Here is a 27,064-nt window from a genome sequence, read left to right as displayed (position 1 = left end):
TAAGGGTGCTTGCACAAAGCTTGCAAATTATTACATGTGAGAATTGATGTGTTTTAAAACAGAATTTTTAAAAAAGGCATATGGAGTGTGGAGTCATGTGAATTGGAAAGTAGGAAGCATTAAAAACCCAAAAAAACACAAGAGTATTTTAAGTTACCACCCCTTGAGGAGCAAGCATATCTCACTCAGCTCTCTGGAAAGGTTACAATATGCAGCCTAGAGTTGCTTCTTCAAGGTAGAAGCTCAGAGCCTTTAACAAAAAAAAAACTTTTATAAATAGTATACACTCTACTTCTTGGTTTTTTGGTTTTTTTTTTTTCATTTCCTTTCTAAGCAAAGCAAGCAGAGGTGGTGATGTCTGTCTGGGATCAGGTGAGTGAATATATTCTCCCAGGGCGTGACAGAGCTGGGTTCGATTTCCATCTTTTCCTGAGGAAGTTTGTGTCTCCTGGGAGAAGGGCCAGGGAATTAAATAGTGAGCTTCCTGAAGTGGGATTCTCATTCTCTCCCTCAGAACAATTTCTTCCTTGCAAAGAAGGTTTGAAGCTGGAGGGACACAGAGAGGGACCTGCAGGTCTCTGCCTTAGTGTAGAGAATTAAAAATAAAATGGGAGAAATCTTCTCCTAGAAAGGAGGAAGGCAAGATCAGTTTTAATCTCCAGAAAGAGAGGAGAGACCTGAACTGTGTCTTGACACTTTGAATGGATGCTTTCACAGCTGAGCAGCTGTGTGAGAAACAGAGCAAGCCCAGCAATAGTGACCACACAATTCTGGTTTTTGAACAGAAAGAAAGATCCTTGTGTTTTGGATGGTCAGTAAGTTCAGAAAGCATATTAGTCAAGCAAGGTGGTAGAAAGGTATTTGTCAGAAAAATACTTTTTGTGTTCTGTCTGGATCACAGAATCGCTGGGTTGGAAGCGACCTTCAAGATCATTGAGTCCAACCCAACCCTAACACCTCAACTAAGCTGTGGCACCAAATGCCACATCCAGTCTTTTTTTAAACACATCCAGGGATGGTGACTCCACCACCTCCCTGGGCAGGCCATTCCAGAACTTTATCACTCTTTCCATAAAAAACTTTTCCCTAATATCCAACTCGTATTTCCCTTGGTACAGCTTGAGACTTTGTCCTCTGGTTCTGTCAGTTACTGCCTGGAGGAGACCAACCCCACCTGACTACAGCCACCTTTCAGGTGGTTGTAGAGTGATAAGGTCACCCCTGAGTCTCCTTTTCCCCAGGCTGAGCACCCCCAGCTCCCTCAGTCATTCCTCACAGGGTTTGTGTTCCCAGCCCCTCTCCAGCCTCATTGCCCCCTCTGGACACGCTCTCTGTTGGGTAGGAAGTTTCTCTTTCACAATGAAGAAGGAAGGGGCTTCACACCTTAGGGTTAACAAATAAAATGTTTAGCACTTTTTTTTTTTTAATATCAAAATATTAACTGAGGCTCTCAGTACTGTTATCTACAGTAGCAGGGGGAGCAGGAAGAGCCAGCAATGTGCTGCCCACAGTCAACTCCTCCGTTCTGTCACTGATGTCATTCATCTGTTATCAGAGTGGGTGGACTTTGTAAGCTGGCCACAGTGCATTTTGAAAAGGCCATGTGGCTGTGTATAACTGTACTGTATAAAGGAGATAAATGCTTGGCCTGCCACAATGTTGAGATGTTTTTCTTTTTTTTTTTTTTTTTAATCAGTAAACTCTCATACCAGTATGTCTTGAACAAAAAGACAGAAATTACAGTCTGTGCTGTTTCATAATGCCTTACTAGTGCTTCTTATTGTCTCTTATTCTTCTGTTTTTAAGAGAATACTCCAAAAAAAGCAGCAAACAACTACATGGGCTATTACAGTGTCACTGGTTTGCAAATATAATGAGTTGTCTTACTGTTGTCCAGGTCTACAGGTGTTGCAAAGAGTAAATCAGGTAGTTAGTGCTGCAGTCTCTGTCCATGCTAATTGGCTCTTGCAGCAAAATTCTGCAATACATCATCCTCCTGCCACAGAGAGAAGGAAAGGAGCAATAGTGTGACCACACATGCTGCTTCCATGGGGTTTGCTTTCTTCCAGACAGAGCCTGGTGCACCAGACCTTCATTCCTACTAAAGCTATGTGGCTGTGGTTCTTCTGAGAAATGTTTTGGAAAAAAAATTGATTCAAGTATAAATATTAACAAAGATTGTGGTAAGGCTGCCCTTCATAAAATGGCAATATGCCTATGATAGAGAAAACAAAAAGCTTTTTTCCCTTTCTCCTGCAGTCTGCCCAGCTCTAATGTTTTCTAATGCTTTCAGCATGGTCCTGACATGCCCCCTGCTTCTTGCAATCTCCTCATTTCTTTTCTCCACTTGTATCAACTATAATGAACGATGAGAGAGGGAACAGAAATTGCAGTCTGGCAGGCCAGTTTGTGAAAACAATTAGTGCTTTAAAGATTTGGGCTAGTCAGATGGCTTGTTTACAAGAACTTGCTGTTCTGCTGTTTAAATGTGAGATCCAAGTTTTCCTGTTTTCACCCTAAATGGCAGCAGGGCTTAATGTTATCTACAGTGTTTGTAAGGATGTTTGATCCTGTTGTTACACCATGGATTTTGTACTGTCTGCCACGGTTTCTTACAACTGATGACTGAGTTCACAAAGGACATCTTCTAGAGCATTTTGCAGAAACAGCTTTCTGTGAAAAGCTCTGGTGGCAATGTCCATAATTTTATCCATATCATCTGTTTGGGACACTGGTTATAATATTTTCTTGATTCTTATTTTCTTTCTTCAGTGAACATTTCTATATGACATTGTGTAAAAAGGGTCTTTGGAAGTGTACAGCTTTCACCTCCATTAATGATTAAAAGGTATCAGAATCTATCTAAAAAAGTCTAAGTTTGTCTTAAAGTGAGAATATTTTGCTGTGATTCCTATTGGAAAAAGAAGTGGTTCACATTTGTGTCCTAAAGGTTTAAGGTGCTTTTACACCTCTGTAATCTTTATAGATGGTGACTGCAGCAACTTTATTTGCAATTTGTAAAAATAAGCTGCTTTTAGCTTTGATATGTGCATGATCTCCAAGCCTTTGGGATGTGCTGGAGAAATACAGAAGACAGAATACTTGTTGAGGGCAAGCTCCATTCATTGAGAAGGATTGTTTTCCCAGACTTTTGAAAAATGTGCATAGATTTCAAGTTTACTGGGCTGTTTCCTCCTTCTTTAAAAAAAAATAAGGGGAAATTATTCTGCAGCAATACTTGTATTCTTCCTTTTTTCACTTCTTGGTACAATCTGTCACTGTAGAAGTATCTGTGCTTGGTGTAGTCCTGGTGTCTGAATGATGTGACAAGACTGTGTTCCCAATGCTGGTGAGATACAAAACCCGGCAAAAGTCCCATTTATGATTTGTGGTTGCTTCTGTAAGGTCATAGTTTTCTCTCTTTAGGGGTTGCTGTTGGAGGGTTTGATTCCCTTCAAGTTTAGTGTTTATTTGGAATACCACAAGGTCTACATATAGACATAATAGTGAGGCAACAGAGCTAAATCATGATTTAATCACATCACAGTGCTGTAATGTACTCTCAGTACAGACCCATTGGGCATTTCCCTGGTTTTGGACCTTGGATGTTGGTTCATCTACGTGGCAATGCCCAGCACAGATTTACCAGGCTGGTTCAGCCCAGGCTTGGGGAATTTTCAGGCACACTGAAAAATCCCATGTTGATAATTTGGGCAGGGATGCTCATTATTTTTGCTGATGAAAATGAACCAGCAACACGTGTCCTCCATGGATGCAGGGCCTTCAGAAATAGGAATGACCTTCACCAAGCAAAAGTGACATCAAAGTCCTCAAAAGTTTTCAGTTGAGATTGATTTTAAAATATGGTATAGTTATGACTCTAGGGACATTAAAATGAGGAGAAGGGGTTTTCCCATTTGGTGTGCATGAAGCTGCCTGGGTTACTTCTCCCACTCATGTGCTCAGCAGTGGAGGATTTTGAAAGCTCAATCTACACAAGCCATTTCAGCAAAACCAATGCAAAATGCTGCTGTATAACTGTGAGTTATATGAAGTATTTTTAAAGTATATCTTAAGATCTGGGGCTTTAAGAGTTAATCAGTTTACTATCAAGACTTGTATTGTCTGATAATTGTATGACTTGTGTTGGGAGGCCTCCCCTCAAGTACTGTGTCCAGTTTTTGGCCCCACAGTGTAAGAATCATATAGAAATACCAGAATATGTCCAAAGGAGAGAAACAAGGATGGTGAAAGGACTAGAGGGCAAGACTTTTGAGGAACAGCTGAGGATGTGAGGTTTGTTCAGTTTGGAGAAGAGACTGAGGGGGTGACCCCATTGCTGACTATCCCTTCCTCATGAGGGGAGGAGGGAAGTGCTGGTCTCTCCTGGCAGCAGGGCACGAGGGAATGGCTTAAAGCCATGTCAGAGCACATTGAAATTGGATAGAAGAAAAGTTCTCCACAGAGGGGCCAACATGCCAGGGAGCTCCCCTGGGAGGGGGTCATGGCCCCAGCTGGTGTTCATGGAGTATTGGCCAGTGCTCTTTACCTAGGCAGGTTCACTTTTAGGGTATCTTGTGTGGAGTCTGAAGTTGGACTCAATGATCCTCTTGTGTCCCTTCCAACTTGGGATAGTCTATGTTTTTGTGATTACTCATTTAAAAGAACCCCAAAACCTAAAAGCTGCCTGAAATTACGAGAATAAAATGAGTTGGAGCAAAGATCAAATATGTAGCCCTTAACCAGTAAGATGAAATATGGAACAAGTCACATGCAGGTAGAAGTCTGCTGATTCTGGGGGTGTTCTCCAGCATCCTGCTTCTGTGTCATGGTTTCAGGTTCTGTTTTAGACCTCCTTGACGGAACAGCTTTTGCAGAGAAATGTGCTGTAGAAATGTTTAACAACATTGGCAGCACTTTTCAGGAAGGCTCTTTATAGATCTCAAGTGTCTCTTGATAGGCTGCTTGGTAGGTCCATGTCTTGGAACAGTTCCATGCTTCCTTTTTTCATCTTTCTGTGGTTGATACCTTGTGTCGTTGTGAGGGATCATTTGGACTCACCAACCACTCCCTTTACTTTCTTTAAATACATATGTATACATGTGTGTGTAGCCACAAATGTGTGTATGTATAATGATGATGTGAACTATATACAGAGAAAGAATTGTTAATAACTGATCCCAGACATTTTTAATTTTATTGAAGAAATGTGCAATAGATACAAAAAATGCTTTCCTGTCCTCAGGTGGAACTGGAGTGCTTTCTGGCTTTTTTGTGCTGAGATGCACAGGAGTTTCTCTGCAGGAAGGCAGTATGGGGGATAGATATTTCTGTACTTATTATTAAAATATGTGCCTGTATTGAGGTGAGGGGGTTTTTTGTGTATGTGTGTGGGTAGGAGGTTTGGTGTCTGAAAAGGGGGTGGGCAAGATGTGATTCATGTTTCTTTTAATTGAAATAAATATTTCATTTTTCTAGCTTCATCCTGTACGGTAGTTTCTCCACAGAGAGCACAATGATAATGATGTATAAATTTCAGTATTTAAGTAAAATTATCTCATCCAAAGCACAAGCTCACTTCATTGTCTTAGTTCTATATTTGTAAAGCAGTGAATTGTTCATGTTTTTCCTCAGATAATTATTAGTGACTATTTTGCAGTTCTAAAGAATTCTTTATATGGTACACTTGAAAGAATGTGTACTAGAAAAGGAAAATCTTAGTACTCTGATATTCATTATGAAAGTAAATTCTGTTCCGAGCCCATTTAAATGCTGCTTTTGAGTGTTTATGCAGTAGCTCAGGAGAAGGAATAACTTCATTGTGTTGCTTCTGCAAAACTGGCTGACGACAGATTTTTATTGGGACAAGCCCTTTCTTCAGAATACATAGTGTAAGAGTGTTTTCTTTGTTAATAGTGCGTGGAGTGTTGGAGTGGATAAATTTGAATAACAATTGGTTTTCCACTTGGCTCAGCAGCAGCTTTCGCTTCCCTAGCTGAGCGCTGAACTTTTGTTTGATGGAGCACACAATATTTACCGGGGAGGGAGCGCTGGCAGGGACGTGCTGGGGCTCGGCCGTGTGTCCCGGCCGGCCGGCCGGGAGCTGTTTGTGCTCATCGCTCCCAACACTTGGTACCGTTTTCCTTTAAGAGCTGCCACGAGGCTCAGGACTGCACTGCATACCCTATTAAAAAAAAAAAAAAAAAAAAAAAAAAAAAAAAAAAAAAGGCCAAAAAAGGATCCCGCCGGCCCTCCCCGGTGTGATGCCGCCGGTTGAGCAGCAGCCCCGGGCGGGCATTGTTCGCTGTCGGAAGCGGGGCCGGGCGCTGCCCTTGCTGCATTATTAATGCGCGATGTTTTCATGTTGCAGATGGCCGAGGGCTAGCGGCGCGCAGTCGGGACCATGATGGCTCAGTTTCCCGCAGCCGTGAATGGTGAGTGGCTCCGGGGCGCTCAGCCAGGGCTCAGGGTTTGGGGGTTGCTGTTTGTTTGCGGGTTTTGGTGCTTGGCTGCAGATCCGATCGCTGGCCGTGGGCTGGGAGGGGACGGCATCGCTGCAGTGTCATTTGGGCTGCGATGGCAATCCCGGGGCATTGCCAGAGCTGAGGAATGTGCGAGGTGTAGTGGAGCCTGCCTGACTTCAGGCAGGGAATATGCTAAGTAATAGTTGATTAAACTTGCATACCTTTTCTGTTACGTAATTCAGCACAAAGTGTGTTCCATTATGGTCCATTACACTGTTTATTTTAAACAAAATATTTGAATGTGTCAAGCAGTTTGTGACATTGATGAAAACAATCAGCCCTTCTCAAAAGAAAAAAAGGTAAAAAAGAATTTTCCTCTTGATTGTGCTCTTTGCACTACAGAAACTTTTAAATTTGTTTCTTGGTGATTTCCTTTCAAAGACATATGAGAGTTGGAACCTTAAAATTGTTCCTCTGTATGTGTATGGGATGGAGCCTTTATTTTTAGAGGAGGCTTATTTGTGAAGGCACAATTTACAAAGACCTGCAAAGATATTTGACATTTGCATGTTTTTATTTACAGACCTGGCCAAAATGAAAATACAAGTATAGGAACAATGTTTTGTACTTCAAATACTCCTGATAAAGAGTATTTTTCTTCATAAAAATAGAAACATATGTGCAGGAATGCGTATTTATCTCATTTGTCTATGAAGGTTACTGCAGGACTGGGAAATCTTTAATTTAGAAAATTGTCACTGAGATAAATTAGGAAAGGGTTTTTGTGGGGTTTTTTTGTTTGTTGGTTTGGTTTTTTTGTTTTTGTTTGTTTTTTTCCCAGAACAACATTCAGATTTCAAATTAAACCTCTTATTAAACTTACAAACCTGTTTCATATAAGCGTAAGGCTTTTCATAAAAAAAAAAAAAATCTGTGTAATCAATGCTTTCTTTTTATACAGTCAGCTGCAGTTTTTTCCAGACTTTGTTTCACTTTACAATAAAAGCCAAGTTAAAGGAGTCAATAAATACTAGGGGAAATCCTATAGACCAAATTATTTTTTTTCATTTAATTGGACATAATGGAAATTGTTTTTTTTTTATTTTTGCCATGTGGTTTTTGCTTCTTAATTTAAAATAAACAGTCAGGAGCTCTCTTTGGAGAAGATACAGCTTTATGTTCTTGGCTGTCTCTGTGGTGTATGCATAAGTTATTTGATGTCTTTTAGTTTTGGCTTTTTATTCCTTTATTCCATTCTGTTGGAGAAGCGTGCTGTCGGTGCTGACCACATGCACTGCTCTCAGAAGCCTTAGTTTGGGAGAATATCCTTGATCTGAAATCCCTTGGGCAGTACTGTCTGCCACTCTCAAAAGGAGTGGTGTCAGGGGATGCTGCCTTTCCCCTCTCAGAATTTTACTGTGTTGGAAGGCACAATAAGAGGGATAGTGTGGGGAAGAGAGACACCAGGCAATAGTTAAACTGTTGCTCCTCACAGAGTAGTTTGGCTGACTGTGTCAACTCTGTGTAGTCTTGCAGTCATGTTTCTTATCAGAACTGGTGAAATTTCAAACAAGTCAGGTGTTTTAAACAAGTTTTAATGTGACTTCTAGGTAAATACTGAGCTGTTGAAGTTGTTCTCTAATCTTTGTTCCTCTTCCCTGCTGCTTACCACTTACAAGCACTGCTGAAGTGGTTGCATTCAAAGTAGTTCACCTGCATTTGCCACTCATTGCAGGAAACCTCTAATTATGTTGTTAGACCTTGGTAGTGACTTGAAGCATGAGATGAAGAATGAGGTGATGTGTGAGGCAACCAAGGCATTAGGCACTGCTGCAGCCTGGGAGCGCTGCCTGCCTGCCTCACCTTTGTGCTAGCCCTGCATTGACCCTTCCCTTTTGTGTGCTGCTGGGGGAAATAGTGGGTTCCTTCTGTGAGAAAAAACCTCTTATTCTTACCAAGATACAATATACTTAGCTTTTAGTTCATGAGCAGTGTAATGCATGAAGTAGTTTCCGTTTCTGGGTTATTTTTGGTGTTCACTGTTACAAAAAAGTGAGGGGATGGCATGGAGCAGATGTGTGTGCAAGTGTGTGATTATGTGACACAGCCTGAGAGCTGCAGGGTTCAAAGCATGATATTCAACCTCAAACAAATACAAGTGGGAGATGCTATGGCACTTTATTTACCAGCCTAAGCAGAGAAAGCAGCTCTGTACAGAGAAGGAAGGGGAACTGAGCTGTGTGTAGCTCCTGTGGAGAGACTCAGCTTCAATGAGGCACCTTCAGAATGTACCTTGGCCAAGCAGGGTCCTGAGCCTGGCATGTGCCTGGTGGCCACTGTGCTGTGCTGGGAGCTGGCCACGTGTAAATGTTGTGTGCCCTGGGGGCACCTGCTGTTGATAAACCTCTCTTTAAAGTCATGAAAGGACACAGTGCCCAGAAAGGTGACCTTTGAGGGTGCCTTACTAACAAGCTGAAATTCAAAGAGGAAAGCAGGACTAAAGAGTGGGTGTTGATTTTTCTGGAACTCAGCACAGACCCGCTGATTTTTACAAATTTATATCTCGTGCAAAATGTAAAGGTTATGGTGACATTTTATATGAACAGGCAAGGCTGAGCAACATGTTTCTTATACAACACCAGATGGATAAGAGACATTTATCTATGTGGAGTCCAGTTCTATCAAAGAGTCACTCCAGGCATTTCCTTCTCCCCAGTCAGCAAACAAGATTGAGGATACCCTACTGAGAGTTTAGTTCTATCCTGTAACTGCTTGAATATTGGTCATTATTCATGTGAAAATGATAATACAAACCCAGTTTATGGTAAATGATTCTTCTTACAGACTGTTCTCCATCTGAACAGAGCTTGCTTAGGAATTCATCCTGAGTCTTGCAAAACCCTTTGGGAATGGCATTTGGTTACACTAAATAACTACTTCAGCAATTGTGTTTCTAAAGAAAGAGTTAATATACTAACTGCAAAAGACACTTAAAAGGATAAAGGCTTTAATAGGTTAAAATGTAGTTCCATCTAATTTGTCTCACTGATTGCTGCCTTTTTCAGTGCAAGAAGTAACCTTCCCTGCCATGGGGTGTGTTCTTTGCAGCTGGAGAGGAGTTGCAAGATGTTTCTTTTCCAACTCTCCTTCCTTCTTTTGTAGGACAGATTTGTTCAGGGTTTGATATCCATGCTGATGGATCTTGGTTTTGGGGAGATTTAATCTTAAGGGACCACCTGGAACAAGGAAAGCAGTACTTGCTGATCAGTATCTTTCACATTGTTTGCTTAAGTACCATTGGAATTTTTGGCCTGTGCTTTTTTTGTTTATGTTTTTATTTGCCATTTCTCTTCCCTTCTACCACCTGTTTCCTTTCGATATAAATTTTCTGTGCTCCAGCAGGAAAATCTCTGATAAACTGAGGTGTAGAAAGTAATAGCTGTAACTCAATTCACATGCTTCCAAACCTTTATAAGTAAAACTGGATTTTGTGCTGCTGTGAATAGAATTTTGTGTCTTCACACTTAGGTGTGTTGGAGACTAAAGCAGACATGAAGGGGTTCGGGAAGGTGCCAAGGGTAAAACACTCACCAGCAGGTTCTGCTGCACCTTCTCTTTAGAAAAGTCAGTCTCAAGCTTTGCAGGCTGAATGTTTTTGAATTAGGATTAACCCTGGTCATCAGAGTTCAATTAAAAGCTGCTTGAGTGCAACCTGACTCTTCACCTTGTGTGCACTGTAGATATGGAAACTGTAGACTTGAATGTCAACAAGTGTAGATAAAGATACAAAGCTGAATTAGACCTTGCAAAACAAGTATCAGAACTTGTTCTCCCATCTAAAAGTAGGAAAGGGAAAGAAATTGTGAGACAAAAGTAAATATTTTCTCTGTATTTATGAATTAAAACTTCCTCTTGGTGAGGGCAGCGGTGTCAGTTGATATGGAGCAAAATTCATATCCTCAAGTCAGAGGGGTGTTTATCTTCCACTGTCACACCCTGCAAAAAATTGGATTTCCAATGTGTCTGCCATATTATGTATTTTCTTTCATCTTGTAAGTCAGAAATAGTGCTGTAGGGTTTCACAATACAAGGTGTCTTATAGATATTTAATTGTGAGCATAATATGATTCATATGGAGGATGTAAGAGGAAATTTTAGAGGGGAAAAAATAGACATGGAGGTATATGTTAAATAGAGTAAATGGAAATAGCCTTTGACAGGGGAATGTTGCACTTTGTGCCTTCTTCAATGCCTGGGTTTTGTAGAAAACATGTAACAGATCCCATGGTTGGATTTCATTAGAGAAATAAATGGCTAAAAGGGAAAGAAAATGGAAGTTTTAGAGCAGACTGTTGTAGTTATGTTATTCATCTTGGATTTGATCATGATGCCAGTCTTAATGGTTATTTATGGCAATATCATCAGTAAAAAGAAAACATATGCTGGTTAAATTGGAAGATGACAAACTGGAGTAATTTTCTAGCCAGAATTACACAGTATGGGCTGCATATCATTGGTTAAATTTCATCACATTTCTGCTGTGCTGACTTCAAATAGCTTTTTAGCCATACCATTATGGGCTGGAAGGATTTCTGCTGTGTGCTGGCTGTGACTTACGAGGAAGACAACCGGATGTGTTAGAGGATCGCGTAGTAATTACGTGATTTGAGGGAAAGGAAATGCATCCTAAAATGTGGTGGATGAAGTAAGGAGTGATGTGTGCTATTGCTTCAGGCCCTGGTGAGACATGTGGGTTAGAGGGCAGAATTTGGGTTATCTGCTTAAGAGGGGGGGCAAAAGAACCCAGGGAGTGAAATAGATACAGAGCTGGGCTTCAGTGTAATTAATTAAAGTGCTGAGAAAGAATAAAGGGATTGCCTTTGTTAACCTGCCCAGATAAAAGCTTACTGTTTTGTTTTGGGTTTAAATTTTAATTTTATTGCATTTCCTGCTCAGTAAATAAATTTGCTCTTTATTTCTTTCTTTATTTCTTTGTACAAGGAAGAACAACATTAAGGAGGGAAACAAACTTGTCTTTAAGTATAGTGTTAGCACAAGGGCAAATGGAGATGAAGCAGCTGTTGATGCAGTTGGTCTGGAAATGGGAATGGTTCTGTCAGCAGTGACATTCTGGACCATGGTCAAGGAGGAAATCTGAATGCCTTAAGGCAGAACTTGCATTTTAGGAAGGAATTAATGTATTAGAGTTTCTTGGAGAAGCAGCAGTCTGCACATGGTGACCTTGGAAGTCCCTTCCAAGCCAGTGCTCCTAAAATGTAATGAAGAATTAGATAATAATGAAGATTAGTGTTAGATCTTGAGCTGTTAGCTTACTTTAGGCCTATAGTTTTGTCTTGCTAAGATTTCATTTTGTTAGTATCATGTGTTAGCTTTTATAAGGTAAGTTTCACTGAGTGGGAAACCCAGGATGGTTTTTGTCTGGAATACTAATACTATAATGTAAGCTGCGTTATTCATTTTGGATGTCAGAGAGACTTCCTGATGTTTTTTCTTCAAAGCATAAAACCCTAAACAAAAAAAAACACAAGAAAATCTACAAACACTTTCCCAAAATGGAGCAGAAGGCTGAAGGCTTAGCTGAGATAACATAAATCTAATACATGACCAAGTTTCAAAGTGCTTTGACTGTTAAAATGTTCATTTCCTTGAAGGTTTAACTCCCAAGTTTATGAAATACATTACTCTGATAAGCCACTTCATGTGATTGTTGCAATTTAGGGTTGATGAGCATTGTGTGAAGTGGCACCATCTTAACATCTACTAAATTCCAAATCATCTGTGATCATCACTTTGAGCAGGCCACAGACAATACTAATCAGTATTGGCAGAATGAGTTCAGGTTTAGCCCACTAATTATAATGGCAAGAACAAACACATTTTTCAGGCATTGTGGTCTGTCAGATATATTTATATAATGCCTATTACTTTAATTAGGAATCTTGTGTGCTCAGGCTTTCCAGTGTACTGCAGCAGTTCTTTGGGACATCTGTTGTTTTTCTGACAATGGGACAGTAGCTTTAAATCATCACTGAGTGAACTGCAAGGAGTGGAACCCTGGAAAGCTGAAAGAATGTCAGTGGCCATGGGACTAGCATTCATACTGGCTGTCTTCAGAGAAGATGCTTTAATAAGCTAAAAACATCTGTGCTTTAGGTGGATGTGAAGTTCTCTGTATGCAAGTCTCAAGAACAGGTAAGGTTAAATGAATATCAAGAACTTTTGCTGCTCTTTTACCTCTTCTTACTGAAGTAATTTGCATAAAAGTTTTTATATCTATGTAAATACAAGTAAGAGGTGGTATATTTTAAATTATGCACTGACATTTTCCCCTGCCTTTCTTCTCATAACCATAATTTAGCATTGAACCATGATCTCTGCAGCACAGTTGTTTCTGTAGGAAACAGATCTTTGCTGAGAAGTCCTGGTTTCACTGCTGTGAAGCTCTGCACCTGCTACAGCGTGTGTTGATACTTGTATAACTGTACTGAAAAGGGTACACTTATTTGTTCTTACCAGCTGCAAGTGAAATTTGTTGTGAAACAAATAATAGTGCTTCTATAGCTCTGTGTCTCACAGGAAATCCTCAGGCTTGGGGAAATAAAATTTACAGGTGTGAGTTAGTGTATAAACTGTTTCTGATGGAGACGATGTGGGTTGGAAGGCCAGCAGTCTCTCCTCTTATTTCTCATGTACTCTGTACTCAGACTGGATTAAGAAATACACAGACAGTCCTTTTTAACCTGGCCTGAAGATAACATTCACCAAGCTCCCTTTTCTGGAAATGATCCACTCTGTAGCTGCCAGAATCTGTTACACAAAAGGAATGAACTCAAAGTAAGGATACCTGTGAAAAAGGTGGCCACACAGAGATTGTGGCTCCTGTGCTAAGTGAGACTAAAGGGATGAGAGTTGCTTAGTTTAGCTTAGAGACAGCTAAGGATAATTTAGGTAGTTTTTTAGAGACAGCTAAAAACCTGTAAAGCCATAACAGTATAGAAAATGCTAACAAGGGAAGGAATATTCACTGAATTTTTTCATAGCTGCAAAGCAACATGATATGTAGGGAAATTATTGAGTTTAAGGCTAGCAGAAGAAAATGGGTTTGTTTGTTGGTTTGGTAGTATGTTTAACACAGTGAACAACTTACAACTCACTTTTAGGACTCACTGTCTTTAAGATCTTTTGGAAACATGGAATCAAAACTTGAGGAGGAATGATCTGTGGTATGGCATTAATGGCTATTATATGGTTGCTGCCTTTTTTTTTTTCCTTTGGGGCTTTTTTGGCTCAAGAAGCTTGCTAAATCAGTGGTTTCTGGCAACTGAGAAACTGTAACAACTGTAATAGTCAGGGAAGAATTCTGTTCCAAATTCTAGCCCATAAATGTCCCTGTGAGCCTGCTGGCAAGGCAGGATTAGGGACCATGATATAAACTGATATATCTATATCTATCTATCTATCTATCTATCTATCTCTATATATATATGTATATGATATAAAGTGATACCAATGGTTGTATGAACATAAATGAAGCAGTTTTAAATTTATTGTATTTCAAATCAACCCCCTGTGTGTACTAGGAAAGTAATATTTTATGTGTGCTGGATATAGTTGGCAGGTTTTGCTAATTAGTAATTTATCCTTCAAGGAGAACTATTTGAGCAAACTCTCTTATTCTTGCTTCTGTTTCTTTGTGTTTCCTTCATTTTGCCTTCATTTTTTCTTTCTGCCAGGACTAGAAGTTACAAAGAGGAGGGTAACAAGAATGATTAAAGATACAGAACAGCTTCCATATGTGGATTAATTGAATTGACTAGGACATTTCAGCTTGGAAATGAAAGGGTGGAGATGGTGGAAAATACAGATGTCACCTTCCCAAGGTCATCCATTATTTTTCAGGCAAGGGAATGGTAATTACTCTCTGATAACACAAGGATTATCCAGTATCAGATGAAAGTACCATAGATCTCAGTCATACAGAGCACTTCGCACTGTGTCAAATAAACAGTGAAAGCTGTAGGAAGCTGTGAATGACAAAAGGTCTTGGATTCCTTAAATCATTAGAGATAGGTGGATTTTCCTTCTAGTAATGAGGCAGTTCTCTGGTTCAGGAGCTGCGCTGGGGCTGAGGAGACATCCTGGAGCAGCACCACCACATGCTTGGCTCCCACTGTCACTGTGCTGGGATATCGGCTGGGGGGATATTCAGTCTCTGCTGGAAGGACTGTTACTGTGTTTTGTTTCCTGAATTATCTCCTATTTTTATTTTATTCCAAGATCATTCAGGAAATGCCTCTTCATTTTTTTTCTTCTCTCCCACCCTTCCTGTGTAATTTTTTGGGGATGTGTTTTTTGTTCGTCTGTTTTCCTCTCCTCTTTCAAGTCTGTGTCTCAGTTCTTCATTGCAAATATAACCCATCAGGCTTCCTCCTCAGCCCTGAGAACCCAGAAATGTGGTTTTTAGTCTCATGGCCAGATAGTGATGAGAACTACAAAAATTACTGGAAAGGACCTAATATTCCTGAAACAGAATTCTGTTCTGATCTTGTCAGTGTATGTCTTCATGGGAGAATAATTTCCTTTACCACACCTAATTTCAAGGTTCACTTTGCATCCTCTTCCCTGGTATTTTTACTGCCTGCATTTCTCCTGGTGCAGAAAGATTTATTGGCTGCCACAGATGCAAACTCACCTGAATCTTATTAGTTTTGCTGCACTCCACAGAGATTTGCTAGACAATAATTAAACAAATTGTTCTTTTGTAAATTTTTAATTAAGTCATAGGGTTGTTTTGTGAATGCTGGTGAGCAGCAGCAGCATAAAGCATCAGTTTCCAGGATTAGAAATGTTTTGTCTAAGCTCTGGTGAACTTTTTCCACAAACATGGTAACTAAAAATTTTTATTTTCTCCTGGAAGGCTTTGATACAATACAGATTGATGAGTTTACTTGAAAAAGCTTCTGACTTATCCTTAACTGAAGGGTAAGCATCCCTTCAATCTTCTGTGTCAGGCTGGGAAGGAGGGTCATGGATTCTGTCAGCTGGAAGTTTGCTCACCTTAAAAGCAAATGGAGGCAAGGCTTAAAGCTGGAGAATTTAGCAAAGTATGATTATATTATGCCATGATAATAGTCCTTACTTGACCTTTTCATACCTTCCATTGGAAAGACTTGTTGGTGTGACTTTTTTCATCTCTTCTTTCCATTTCTAAAATCCATCCAAAAGTATGAATTGCAGGTTTAGGAAAATGACCATTCCCATGTGCTGGTCCCTGGAGAGGATGTGCCTCAAATCCTGTGCCCAGTTCTGGGCCCTCAGCTCAGGAAGGACATTGAGGGGCTGGAGCGTGTCCAGGGAAGGGAACGGAGCTGGGGAAGGCTCTGGAGCACAGGTCTGAGGAGGAGCAGCTGAGGGAGCTGGGAAAGGGGCTCAGCCTGGGGAAAAGGAGGCTCAGGGGGAACCTTCTGGCTCTGCACAGCTCCTGACAGGAGGGGACAGCCAGGTGGGTTCTGTTCACAAGTAACAAATGACAGGACAAGGCAAAGGGGCTTCAACTTATACCAGGGGAGATTTAGATTGAATACTGGAAAAAATTTCCTTCCTGAAAGGGTTGTCAAGCATTAGACAGGCTGTCCAAGGCAGTGCTGGAGTCACCATCCCTGTGGGCATTTAAAAGATCTGTAAATGTGGCACTGAGGGACATGGTTTAGTGCTGGGCTTGGCAGTGCTGGATTGATGGCTGGACTCCATGATTTTAAAGGTCTTTTCCAACCTAAATGACTGTGCTTCTGTGATTCTGGGCCCAGATGGAGCTGTCATTGGCTAAAAGAATGGGCTTGTTTCATGTGCTGCAGCAGTGTCACTCAGCAACTATGGTTGGTTTCACTGCCATTGTTTCTCCAGAATCAGGCAGAAAATAATTTTATATTAATTGCTGCTATTGAATCTAAATCTGGCAAAGGCTTAGGTTAAGCCCAGCTCTGTGTGCCAACGTCTTCATGTAAGGAAAGGCAAAGTTAATTAACTTTTAAGAACAAAACATGAGTTTACCAACATTGAGTATTACAGTGATTGCACTTTTTGATGAGATGTAGGAAACTTGCTTCATTGAAACTTAAAAAACGCACTATAGAATGAATTGTCAAAAACTTTACAGAAAACTGGTGTAAAGGGGAGCATATTAATTTGCAGTTCAGAATAGTTTATATACATTTCTAGTACACATTTCCTGATGTACTTTTACATTAGTGGACCATTAACGAAACTTTACTTTTTTTCTGTTTTCCAGTATTTTTCTTCCTTGGCGTGGTTTTTTTTGTTGTTGTTGAGGGTGGTTTGTTGTAGTTTGGTTTTTTGGGTTTTTTTTTGTTTTGTTTTTTTTGTGGGTTTTTGGTTTTTTTGTTCTTTTTTCTTTTTTTTAGTGCTTCAGTGGAATTGGCAATAATTTAATAAAAAATTATCTTCTGAAAATGGATAGCCTTAATGAGCGAAAAGATTCTGTGATATTTATAAAGTATAGAAATACTATCCTGCTATTATAAACTGATACTTTAAGTGCTTTGGAATGGCCAAGTGTGCTGTAGAGTTCAGAAAAGAATTAGATCTATACTGTTAGCATGGATTACACTATTATGTATCTCTAAATTGTTTTAGGGATTATACTCCTCCTGAAAGCATGGATTATGTTTCTACATTGGGATCACTGCGTGGTACGGGGTGTCCTGTGTTCTGATGTTCCTCCTTTATGGATGGATTTTGTGTATCACAGTGGGGGCTGCCAGTGACAAGGTCTCCAGGCAGAATTCTGCACCCCATCTCACAGGAGCAAGTGGATAGTTTAAACAAGCTCAGTATTTGATTTCAGTGAACTGTCCAGCCTGAGAGTTCCCAGTGTACCAAATATCTGGAAATTCTGTACATAATGCAAAGAATATTAATTGTACTCTAAAATGCAATGTGGCTGCTGTTGCTTTGTCCACATTTCTGTAAGTTTGCTCTACAATTAAACAAACTTTTCTTGGCCAAATCTTGTAGCCTTGCATGTGCCTGACACTATTTAACAAGTCTGCAGGTACCAGCTGTGCAAGAGGTCCTTGAAAATCTTTAAAAATTCTCTTGGCTTCATTGGGCACAATTCTTGTAAATATAGACATTACAAAATTGAAGGAGAATCACGTTTCCCTGTACTGAACATTCTTTAGCTACAAATTTTTCCTATTATCTATGTGCACGCAAAAAGAAGTTGCTGAAGTTATAGTTAAGCACAGAAATAGATACCCTTTTCCTCTGGCAGCTGCCTTGGTGTTGCTTAATAAAAATGAGAGCCTCCATGGAGCATTTCTGGTAGGATGAGTAATTGGGGATTAATGTATGTATTGTGAAAGGAGATTGCACATGCCTCCTGTGATGGTCTGAGATTGTGGAAGCTCAGAAGAGCAGGTGCAAACCTCAAGGAAGAGCAGGTGATGCTTTGGGATGGACCCAAAGCCTCCACAGTAGTAATTCATACACATTAGCACACCTAAATAAGAATAAATGCTGATTATTAGTCATTTTTCTCCTGTTAGAGATATGGAATCAACAGTGAAGGAGGGAAGCAAATATTGAAAATAGCAATAACACTGATAAAGAATCTCAAATTCAGACTAATGGTAAAATGTTCTGTGTATTTTCAGACTCCTGGAGTGTTTACTCACCACTGAGGAAAAATTAGAAGCCTGATTCAACATCTCAGTTGGGAGTGTTAAATCAAATCTGTGATAAATGCCTCTGTGGTAAACTTATCTGCAAACACAGAAAGACTGGAATTATTAGATTAATCCAAATATGTCCTAGACCAGACAAGTCTCTGGAGGCTCCTAATAGGAGACTGTAATGTGATTGCTGGTTGCATTAAGGAAAACCCCTTGTTATGCAGCTTGAGGCACGTTGCTGCATGTCTGTGCTGAAATTTTCCTCTCTTTAAACACAAGGATAAATATTTATTTAAGATCATTATGAAGCTTCATGCTCGTTTTTTTTGATGGTTACAGAGGTGGTGGTATAATCCTCATGACTTACATGTACAAGGAATGCTCTTTCAATTTAGGTTTATTATCTCTGTGGAGTTAATTAACTTTGTAGGTCATAGGAGCATAGTTTTTATTAGAGAAAAACAAGCAATGCCTGTGAGTGAGAAACAAAGGTATTCTGGAGAATGTGAGAAATGTCTTATGTTTTTTCCTTATCAGTAATCCTGCTGTCCTCACTACAGCTACTCTTTGCCTATTGGCAGGACTAACCAGTGGCAGAGGTCTGCACAGAGCATTTTCAAGTCTATTTACTCTTCTTCTAGGACTGCGCTTTCTTTTCTCCCCCCTCTTTCAATGGTGATTTACTGTTTTAAGGAGAGAACAGTGTTTGTTTCCCTTTTGATGTTGGCAGCCCATCAAAGCAAGTCCTTTATTTTATTCAGAAGGTTATCTGTCTGATGCAGTGCTGTAAAGACATTTCTGGAGCTTTCCTGAAATGCTGTGATCCTGCCATAAGCAGACCTCCCTGCTATTGCCTAAAGAGGTATCTTTTATTTAAAATGAACTTAATGAAACTGAAATACCAAATCAACAGCATAGTCACTAGTTTCCAACAATAGAAAACTGAGTGCTGCCACATGGAATTACAGAAATACCTGTTACATGAAAGGGAGGTCAGTCTGTGTTTTTTCATCTTCAGAGAAGTCTTGAGAGTGAAGTTCAAAGTGTGTTTAGCTTTGGGTATTTGGGTCTTTGGCATCCCACAGGGGCAGGCTCCACATGTGGCACTGAACTCTTGAATGTGTTGTGGAGTTTTGGAGTGGGCAGGTAAAGGACTTTTCACTGTTGGCTTTATGTTTTGGAGTAGGGAATTTTTGGAATAGGTCATCTCTGGAGACATACCTGGATGTGAAGTCCAGGTTTCCAATACTGGATATTGAGAACAATTGCCAGTGCTGACATTTATTCAGTCTTGTCTGAAAGTATCAGCCTTCTCTAAGAAGGAAAGGAAGAAAACTTGGCCTCTGTCTTTTTCTTACTAAGACAGACTTGTGGTTTTTCATGAGCAAAAAGAGCAGGTGAGGACAGTAGTTACTCTGTTCTAGGCAAAATCTTTGTGGGGAAAATCTCTCTGGTTCACCATTTCTTGAGTTTTGATTCCTAAAAATGCAAGGTAGTCAAATACAGTGTTGGCTTCATGTATGAAGTTGTAAGATTCTAAAGTACTCTGTTTTGAAGAATAATGAATTAATGAGATCAATCTTCTTGTCAGAGAGATTGTGCTGTTTTTCCCCTCCAAAATTTTATCAGCTACAGTTGGGAAAAATGATTTAGATGTCGAAAATGTCCAGGAAATTTAAGCTGAGTCAGAAAAGTAATGTACTATTCCTTGTCAGCAGCAAAGCCTCTCATGGGAGCATGTAGTAGCAGCTGTATTTTGATTTCTGGTGGGGAACTGATCTGTAAAATCTGATTTTACACATTGTAGCTCACTGCTGCTTGGACAGCCAAAGGTTCAGCCCTGCTCCATCAAGGAGATTCCTGCCTCTTGCCCATCCTGTGGCAGAGAGGGCTGTGAGGAGCAGACCCTGCAGTTTGGTTTGTGATTCATGACTTGCCATGAGTGAGGACTGGGGCTGTGTGGATGGAAGAAGAACAGAAATTTCTCTGTGCAAAATTCATTGGATCTGGTTTATAGGCAAGACATTTCTCAGCCCTGGAACTGAAGGTGTGTTAGTGCAAAAAATGGCTGAGCTAAGCCAGATCAGTTTGGATGGTACATCTTGGGTGGCAGATGTTTGACTCCTCCTGCAGTTCTGCCTTTCCCAGGGAAAGAGTCTCTTCCCTTCATCACAGCTCAGCATGCCCAGGACGTGGTTTTGTGTAAACCAGGCAGTGTAACTTCCCTCAGCAGTTGCACTGAGTGCCCATTTTCACTACTTGTGGTAGTTTTGGGAAGCAAAAAAAACCCCTCACAATATTTGTAGGGATTGTAGCATGATTTGATGGCGATGGCACAGGAGAACTGAGTTGCAGACTAATTTTGGCTGAGTTTTTGTGATGGTCTTGGTTGTACTATATAGGTAAACACAACAATTACTTTGGAGAATGGTGCTGTGATGCATTTTGTGGAATTGCCAAGACCTTGTGAGTCCCCATTGTTGAAAGTGTTTATTTCAGATAGACTGGTATGGTATTTTCACATGGTATTTTGAGAAATCTTCATATGAGCTTTTGAGAAATCTTCATATGAGCCTTTCTGTACACAAATTTTACTTTCCTTAATTGTGTCACCAAGGGCACCATCAAAAGAGCTGTGAGCACCTGATTAAGCTAAATACAATCATTGACAGTGCTTTAGCCTTCCCTCTTGTGCTGTGCTGTTTATCTTGTTTCTGTGGCATATGGGGTGGGAGTTGAAAAAAAACAGTGAGTCCTTTAAATAATAAGTGTGGGTGGAGTTTGACTGCATTCACTGTGGATCTCTACCAGAAGCAATGGGGTTTTATTTTTTTTTTATTATTTTACACAAATACTTTCATTGTTCAACAGTTATTAACCTCTATTCAGAAAACAATGACCTGTTCTAGTTCAGGCTGCAGATGGCAGACACTCTCTCAAGTGATATTAGGATAAAACTTAATTTTTTGGGCCTTTGTTCAGTTATAGACAAGCACTAAAATTTCACTGGGAGTGGTGTGCTGACTTAAAAGTGTGCTGTTCTCTAGATCCTAATTCCTGCTATGAATATTTATATTTTAAAAAATCTATGTTTTTATACATTGGATTTTAAGACTTATTGCATTTTCTTCCATGCCTATAAAGAAACCATCAGAGAGCGTATCTTTATGGAATTAATCACCAAAAAAAGTAGGACTCTTAGTCTCTGTCCTTAGGGAAAGGGAGAATCTGAATTTTTTCTTACTGTTGAAAATAAATTAATAGCAGGTTGGTGTTTTCAGTTGCCTGAAACATTCCCACAATGCACTTTTGATAATGTTTGTAGTTACCACTGTTCCATGACAGCTGCTTGCACTGACTCACTAGGACTGTGGAAGGCTGTAGAAGCACTTGTTGATAGAATAATGTGGTTTTAGTCTAAGATTTCTTTTTAAAAATGATATTTATACTTGCAAGAGTCTTGGGGTTGTTCAACCTGGAGAAGGCTCCAGAGAGACCTTTCTGTGGCTTTTTAGTACTTAAAGGAGGCCTGTAAGAAAAGTGGGGACAAACACTCTGGCAGGACCTGCTGAGATAGGAGAAGGGGTGATGGTTTTAAATTAAAAATTGTAGATTTCAAATAGATGTAAGGTGGAATTTTCCTACAAGGGTGGTGGGGCCCTGGCACAGGCTGCCCAGAGCAGCTGTGGCTGCCCCATCCCTGGATGAGGCTCTGAGCCCCCTGGGCTGGGGAAGGATGTTCCTGCTCCTTGCAGGGCTGTTGGGCTGAATCACAGAGCCACAGGCATGGAACAGAGAGGACCTTGAAGATGTAGGTCCAGAGGTAAAAGTGTGCAAAAAAGAGCAGTGTTCTTGGATGTGTTAAGGAAGGCAAAAATGAGAATGAAGGTTGAATGAGATTTTAACCATCATGCAGCTACAGGTGTGAATTTGGGGATTTGCTGACATGCAAGGTTTTAGCACATTTGAGACAATGCTGTGTAGAATGCTGAATTTCATAGTTGGAGAGGAAATATAATTTCCCAGATAGTAAAGCAACTCTTGAATATAGAAATATGTGAGATTTTCAAGATTGATTGCCATTTTCTTGCTTAATCTGTGATAGATAAGAAACTGCATATGTAAACAAAAGTTGCCTTACAACGTAAATTGGATTTTCTAGAGGGGCCGTGGTGATGTAACTCCAGTCAAGAAATTGTTACTGTGTTTTTATCACTTTGTAGCTGTAGCCCCTGACCATGTGATTATTTTGGGGTGGTCTTAATCATTATGTCATTGATTTTAAAAAGCTGAGGAGTGTTGCAGCTACCTGCTTCAAAAGATGTTCAAAGAGGGGTATTTAATAGAAGGAAAATGTAATGTTTTTAATATTTTGTCTTCAAAAAAATAGTCAGTCTCTCTGAAGTTGCTGTTGGAAGCTTTAGGAGCATTTTTCATCTGTTTGAGATAATTTCTGTAATCACAACCACATCTTAGGCACTTCCCATTTCTAGCTTAAAATTAGCACTTTAAAGAAATCAAAGTGCTGCTCTAATTTTTGCCTGAGGGTGTAAGTTGTCCTCATTAGTGTTCTGCAGTAATGCTTACAGTGCCCGTTGATTTCTAGGCATCTGATTCAGACTTACTTCACTTTATTACCAATATCTAATCTAGATTTGTTTATGCTCATTTAATCAGAAGAAAAAAGAGGGGTGTTCTTGAAGTGCAATTTCACATGTAGCCAGCAAAAACACTCTTTAATTGAGGCCACACTAAAGAAAAAATTGGTATATCCTCAAGAGAGAGAAGTAAAACTCCAAATTCAGGTGTGTAGAGGTTGTATCCTGATGCCTTCATGTCTTTTCTGTTATACATCTCCCCAGTGAGTTTCTGCTTTGTTTTGCTCTTTTTAGCATTTTATTTCTCTACTAAGGGAGCAAGGGTAAAGAATTAAATCTGTACACATGCAAGGAGAAATACAGTTTTAACAGGACCTTCTTAAGAGGAAAAAATACGTGTGTTTTGGAAAATGTGTTTCTTTATGTAGATAAACAAAGATGAGAGATGAATAACATTGTTACTGTGTCTATATTGGCAAGTATATCAGCTCCTAGTCCCTTCACTTTGCTGTTACACATTGGGAAACAGTACAAAAACCTCTTGAAATTTTGGATATTCAATGCTTTGAAATAAGGTTTATGTAGGAAGAGGAAGCCTTTTATGCTAACTTTTTTTTTCCAAGTGCAGTGGCTTTTAAAGTAAGTTGTTAATATCAGATTAGAAGAATTATTTATTCCCTTGACTGTCTTTTAGGGAGCAATACAAACACTTGAACAGATTAACAGTTCTTTGGAAGTAGTAATACTCAGCAGAATGTAATTTTAGAAGTGTTTTTCATGTAATAACCTTTTAATGCTGTTTTGAGTGGTTCCATTCAGAATTTTGGCTAGTTCTTGCATTCATTGACTTGAAAAATTAAATATTTGTCAAGAACTTCCCGACTAAAACTTCCTTTTACTTAAAAAACAAACCCAATTATTTCTGGCAAGCTGCTTTTCCTGCAAAGGATGCACACCCTGACCTTTATGCAGCAGGTTGCAGCATTTCTGAAAGTCTCTCTGGTTCTGCCTGGTATTACCAGCACTGAAAACACAGTTATTCCCTGTAACTTCTCATTCCTACTCTCAGGCTGTAATATTTTATTCTTCATAAAGTATTGAAAAATGTGAAGTGGGCATTGCAGGCTGTTTAAAAAAAAAAACTGGCCAAAATGTCACTTCTTTGTCAGACAAAACCAAATTATTTTTTTGTTAGCAGTCCCAATTTTGCTTTTAGAGTGCTGGCAAGACACTCTAAAGTGTGAGTCTGGAGGGTGCTAACCCTGTGCATGGGCACCTGGGTGACACTGAATGCCATTTGTTATCAGAGAGCCAGGGGAGGGTTTGGCTCACGCAGGGGATGGTGAGGCACATCCTGCCCGGGCTGCAAACAATCAGCAGCCACAGGAAACTGCTCTGCACCAGCTCTGAAGGACAACAGAGCTTGTCTGAAAGCCAGGCTGAAGCAGTCTGGCTGGGGCATTGTCTCAGCTGGGTTGCACATCTGGGTAGCAGGTTTGTGTTGCACAAGGTCCTTGCCAAGCTGGTAGGAGCTGGGTGTGTCTAAGTTGGTCTCTTGAGAAAGCCAAGCTTTTAATTTGCAAGTGACACGTTTTATTTCTGAAAGTTTTCAGTCTGTTTGGTTGTTCACTGGTTTTTTGTTGATTTCGTTTGGGTTTTTTTTCCAGGAGGGCCAAACATCTGGGCCATCACCTCCGAAGAGCGGGCCAAGCATGACAAGCAGTTTGATAGCCTTAAACCCATGGGAGGTTTCATTACAGGTTGGTCTGAGCTCTGCATTACACATTAACTTCTGTGTACACATACCTATCTCTGCAGAACACTTTTAGAACTACATCCTATTTCTAGCCCTTTGTTGTGTGACTAATCACCATATTCTTCAGGCAAACAGCCACAGGTTATTAGTAAACTTAACAAGCTTTCCTCTCAAGTCTGGCACAGGAATGCTGTTCTGTTTAACCCTGTCACTTCTGCAGCCACCAACTGTGTGCTGCCATTCTGTCTAGTTTCAGAAACCAGAGAAGATCAGGTGAGATCTGTGCTCATGTGGGAGGCTGCCAGGGAGCACTTCCAGTAGCTGTTCTGGCAGGTGACACCAGACACAGCAGAAGTGGCTTTCCTCAGTGTGAGGAGAGAATGCTGTGCTGTTAGACATCTTTGTTTGGCAGGAGGAGGCAGGGAGAGGGATGCTGACAGCTTGTCCTTGTTAGCAACAGCTTGAAATTTGGGCCATTGGGCCTTCAGCAGGGACTGGGTGGACTAATGGCATTTTGCAGGCCTGCTGTCAGTTCCAGTTGCATTCAACTGTGTCTCCTCTGAAACAATTGGGTCACGTTGCTATGCACCTCACAGTTTGGAGGTTTTAAATCCAAAATCTACTTTTGATATCAAGACCCAATTTCATTGGTAAAGATGTCTTAATTTAAGAATGCCTCATTCTTGGTGGGTGGCTGGGCACTAAGGACCAGCCCTGACGACTCCTACCTTCCTAGCTATTCAGTAATGCCCTATCTAGTTCCTCTACTGGCCCTGCTTTTCCTCTTTTGGGGCTGGAAAGGACTGAGGAGAGAGTGGAAAATTGTCTGTTTGGAACGTGCTAAGTGGCACCTAACTATTGCTTTGGCCAGACAGCCCTGGGAGGTTGGTGTTTGCCTCCAGCTGGAAACTGTGCAGTGCCAGGAACCAGGCCACATCTGGGCTCTTACCTGCATCTGCAGGCTTTGTTATTTATTTGGCAAATGCTTGAAATAAAAGCTTGTGTATGAATATAAGAGAGAGCTGAAAGAGTAATTTGAAGTCTTAGCTTTAAGCATCTGTAATTCACTCAGATGTAGGCGTAAACACCACTGTCCCTGCTTTGTATGTGTACCAACTGATGTGGAACTTGGTATGGGAATGCACAACAGTTCCTACTCCCTTCCTGAAATACTGAAATTGTGGATGTTGTCTGACAGAAAAGAATATTATTTGGAACTTGATGTTTTCTTGGTTTTTCTAGAGACACAATACTGGCTCAAGTTAGATGGGATAGAGAAGAAAAGAAACAGCATTCTCATCCTTTCCTCATAAGTAATTGGGGCAGGACTAAATTTTCATTCATTTTTAATCCATGAATCTTTTAAGATGTTGGCAGCCATAAATTTGTGACCTGTTAAAGTTTTCATAGCTATCTGAAATCACTTCTCAGAGCAGAGATTGGGAATTATAGAATACATGGGTATCTGACAATCACTGTCACCAGTGTTAAAAGCTGGGAAAAAAGCCCTGAAAAGCTTGGCATCCAGCATGGGGGTTTATTTCAAAAATCTATTTCCCCAAGAGCATGCTGAGCTCCTCAAAAATCTGTCTCTGGTATAAAAGCCTGCCTTTTGTTCTTTGTTTATCACAGGTGATCAAGCACGTACCTTTTTTTTGCAATCAGGTCTGCCATCTTCAATCCTTGCTCAAATATGGTAAGGTATTCTTTATTGTTTGTTTTTTCTAAGATAGGAGATTCATAGTATTCAAATGCTACCTTTCCTGTGTTGTGTTTCACAGAGGCTTTCAGCAGTTGAGGTAGAAAGTGTTGTCTGAGTCATTGTTTTAATTTTATTTAATAGAGAGGAAGGTTTCAGCCCATGTGTGGACCAACAATTAATTAAAACTCAGTAATTTTTACATCTTTCTAATGATGTTATTTCAATTGGATCATGCTGAATGCAGTATTTTTAAACTATATTAAGGGCTTGAAGTACACAAAGTAGAAGACAAGAAAAAATCTAAAGTCACAAAAAAAAGTAGAAGGACAGCTTTGATATGTGAGTTACCAAGCAATGCTGTAGTACAGGAACTGGAAAAAGTGCTGTGCCTTACAGCATAGATGTGGTGAGTGCAACACTTGAAATGTTTTCTTCTCTGTAACCCCTCAGTCCTCACTAGAACCCTGTGCTCAGTTTGGGGTGTGTGTGCTAAAAGACACATACTGGAGGCTTATAATAATTAAGAACAACTTTAAGAAAAAGTGTTAAAGCAAATAACTAAATGCAAGTTAGTTTTTCCTTTGGCAACATGGGATCACAGAGTTGTTAAGGTTAGAAGTGTTCTAGGATCATCAAGTCAAACCAGCATCACCACCATGTTTGCCATTAAACCTCAGTGCCTAGAAAAGAGGGGCAGGGAGATTTTTCTGTGGGACCTTGGGGTTTTGTACTGAGCAGTAACAGAATCAAAGGAAAAATAAAGCTTAACATTAGTCTGATTTTTTTTTTCTCCTAATTTTATTTACATTCTTGTGCTTGGTCCTTGCATG

General features: G+C 40.1%; 1 protein-coding gene across 6 annotated transcripts in view; it reads left to right on the top strand.

Moving 5' to 3' along the window:
- The window catches only part of ITSN2 (intersectin 2), a 90,498-nt gene that overhangs the window by 15,536 nt on the left and 47,898 nt on the right, over nucleotides 1-27,064 (top strand). For 5 of the 6 annotated variants that reach the window (XM_064707808.1, XM_064707810.1, XM_064707811.1 and 2 more), the window contains 3 exons: nucleotides 6,371-6,434; nucleotides 24,444-24,536; nucleotides 26,165-26,228. In XM_064707808.1, the coding sequence (XP_064563878.1) occupies nucleotides 6,404-6,434; nucleotides 24,444-24,536; nucleotides 26,165-26,228 (188 nt within the window). In that variant the 5' untranslated portion in view covers nucleotides 6,371-6,403. Of the gene's footprint in view, nucleotides 1-6,077; nucleotides 6,133-6,370; nucleotides 6,435-24,443; nucleotides 24,537-26,164; nucleotides 26,229-27,064 lie in introns of those variants that run through there. The other variant, XM_064707809.1, reaches the window with a different exon arrangement.

Source organism: Zonotrichia leucophrys, chromosome 3, assembly GCF_028769735.1.
Source record: "Zonotrichia leucophrys gambelii isolate GWCS_2022_RI chromosome 3, RI_Zleu_2.0, whole genome shotgun sequence".
NCBI lineage: Eukaryota > Metazoa > Chordata > Aves > Passeriformes > Passerellidae > Zonotrichia > Zonotrichia leucophrys.
This window is presented reverse-complemented; position numbering and strand designations above follow the sequence as displayed.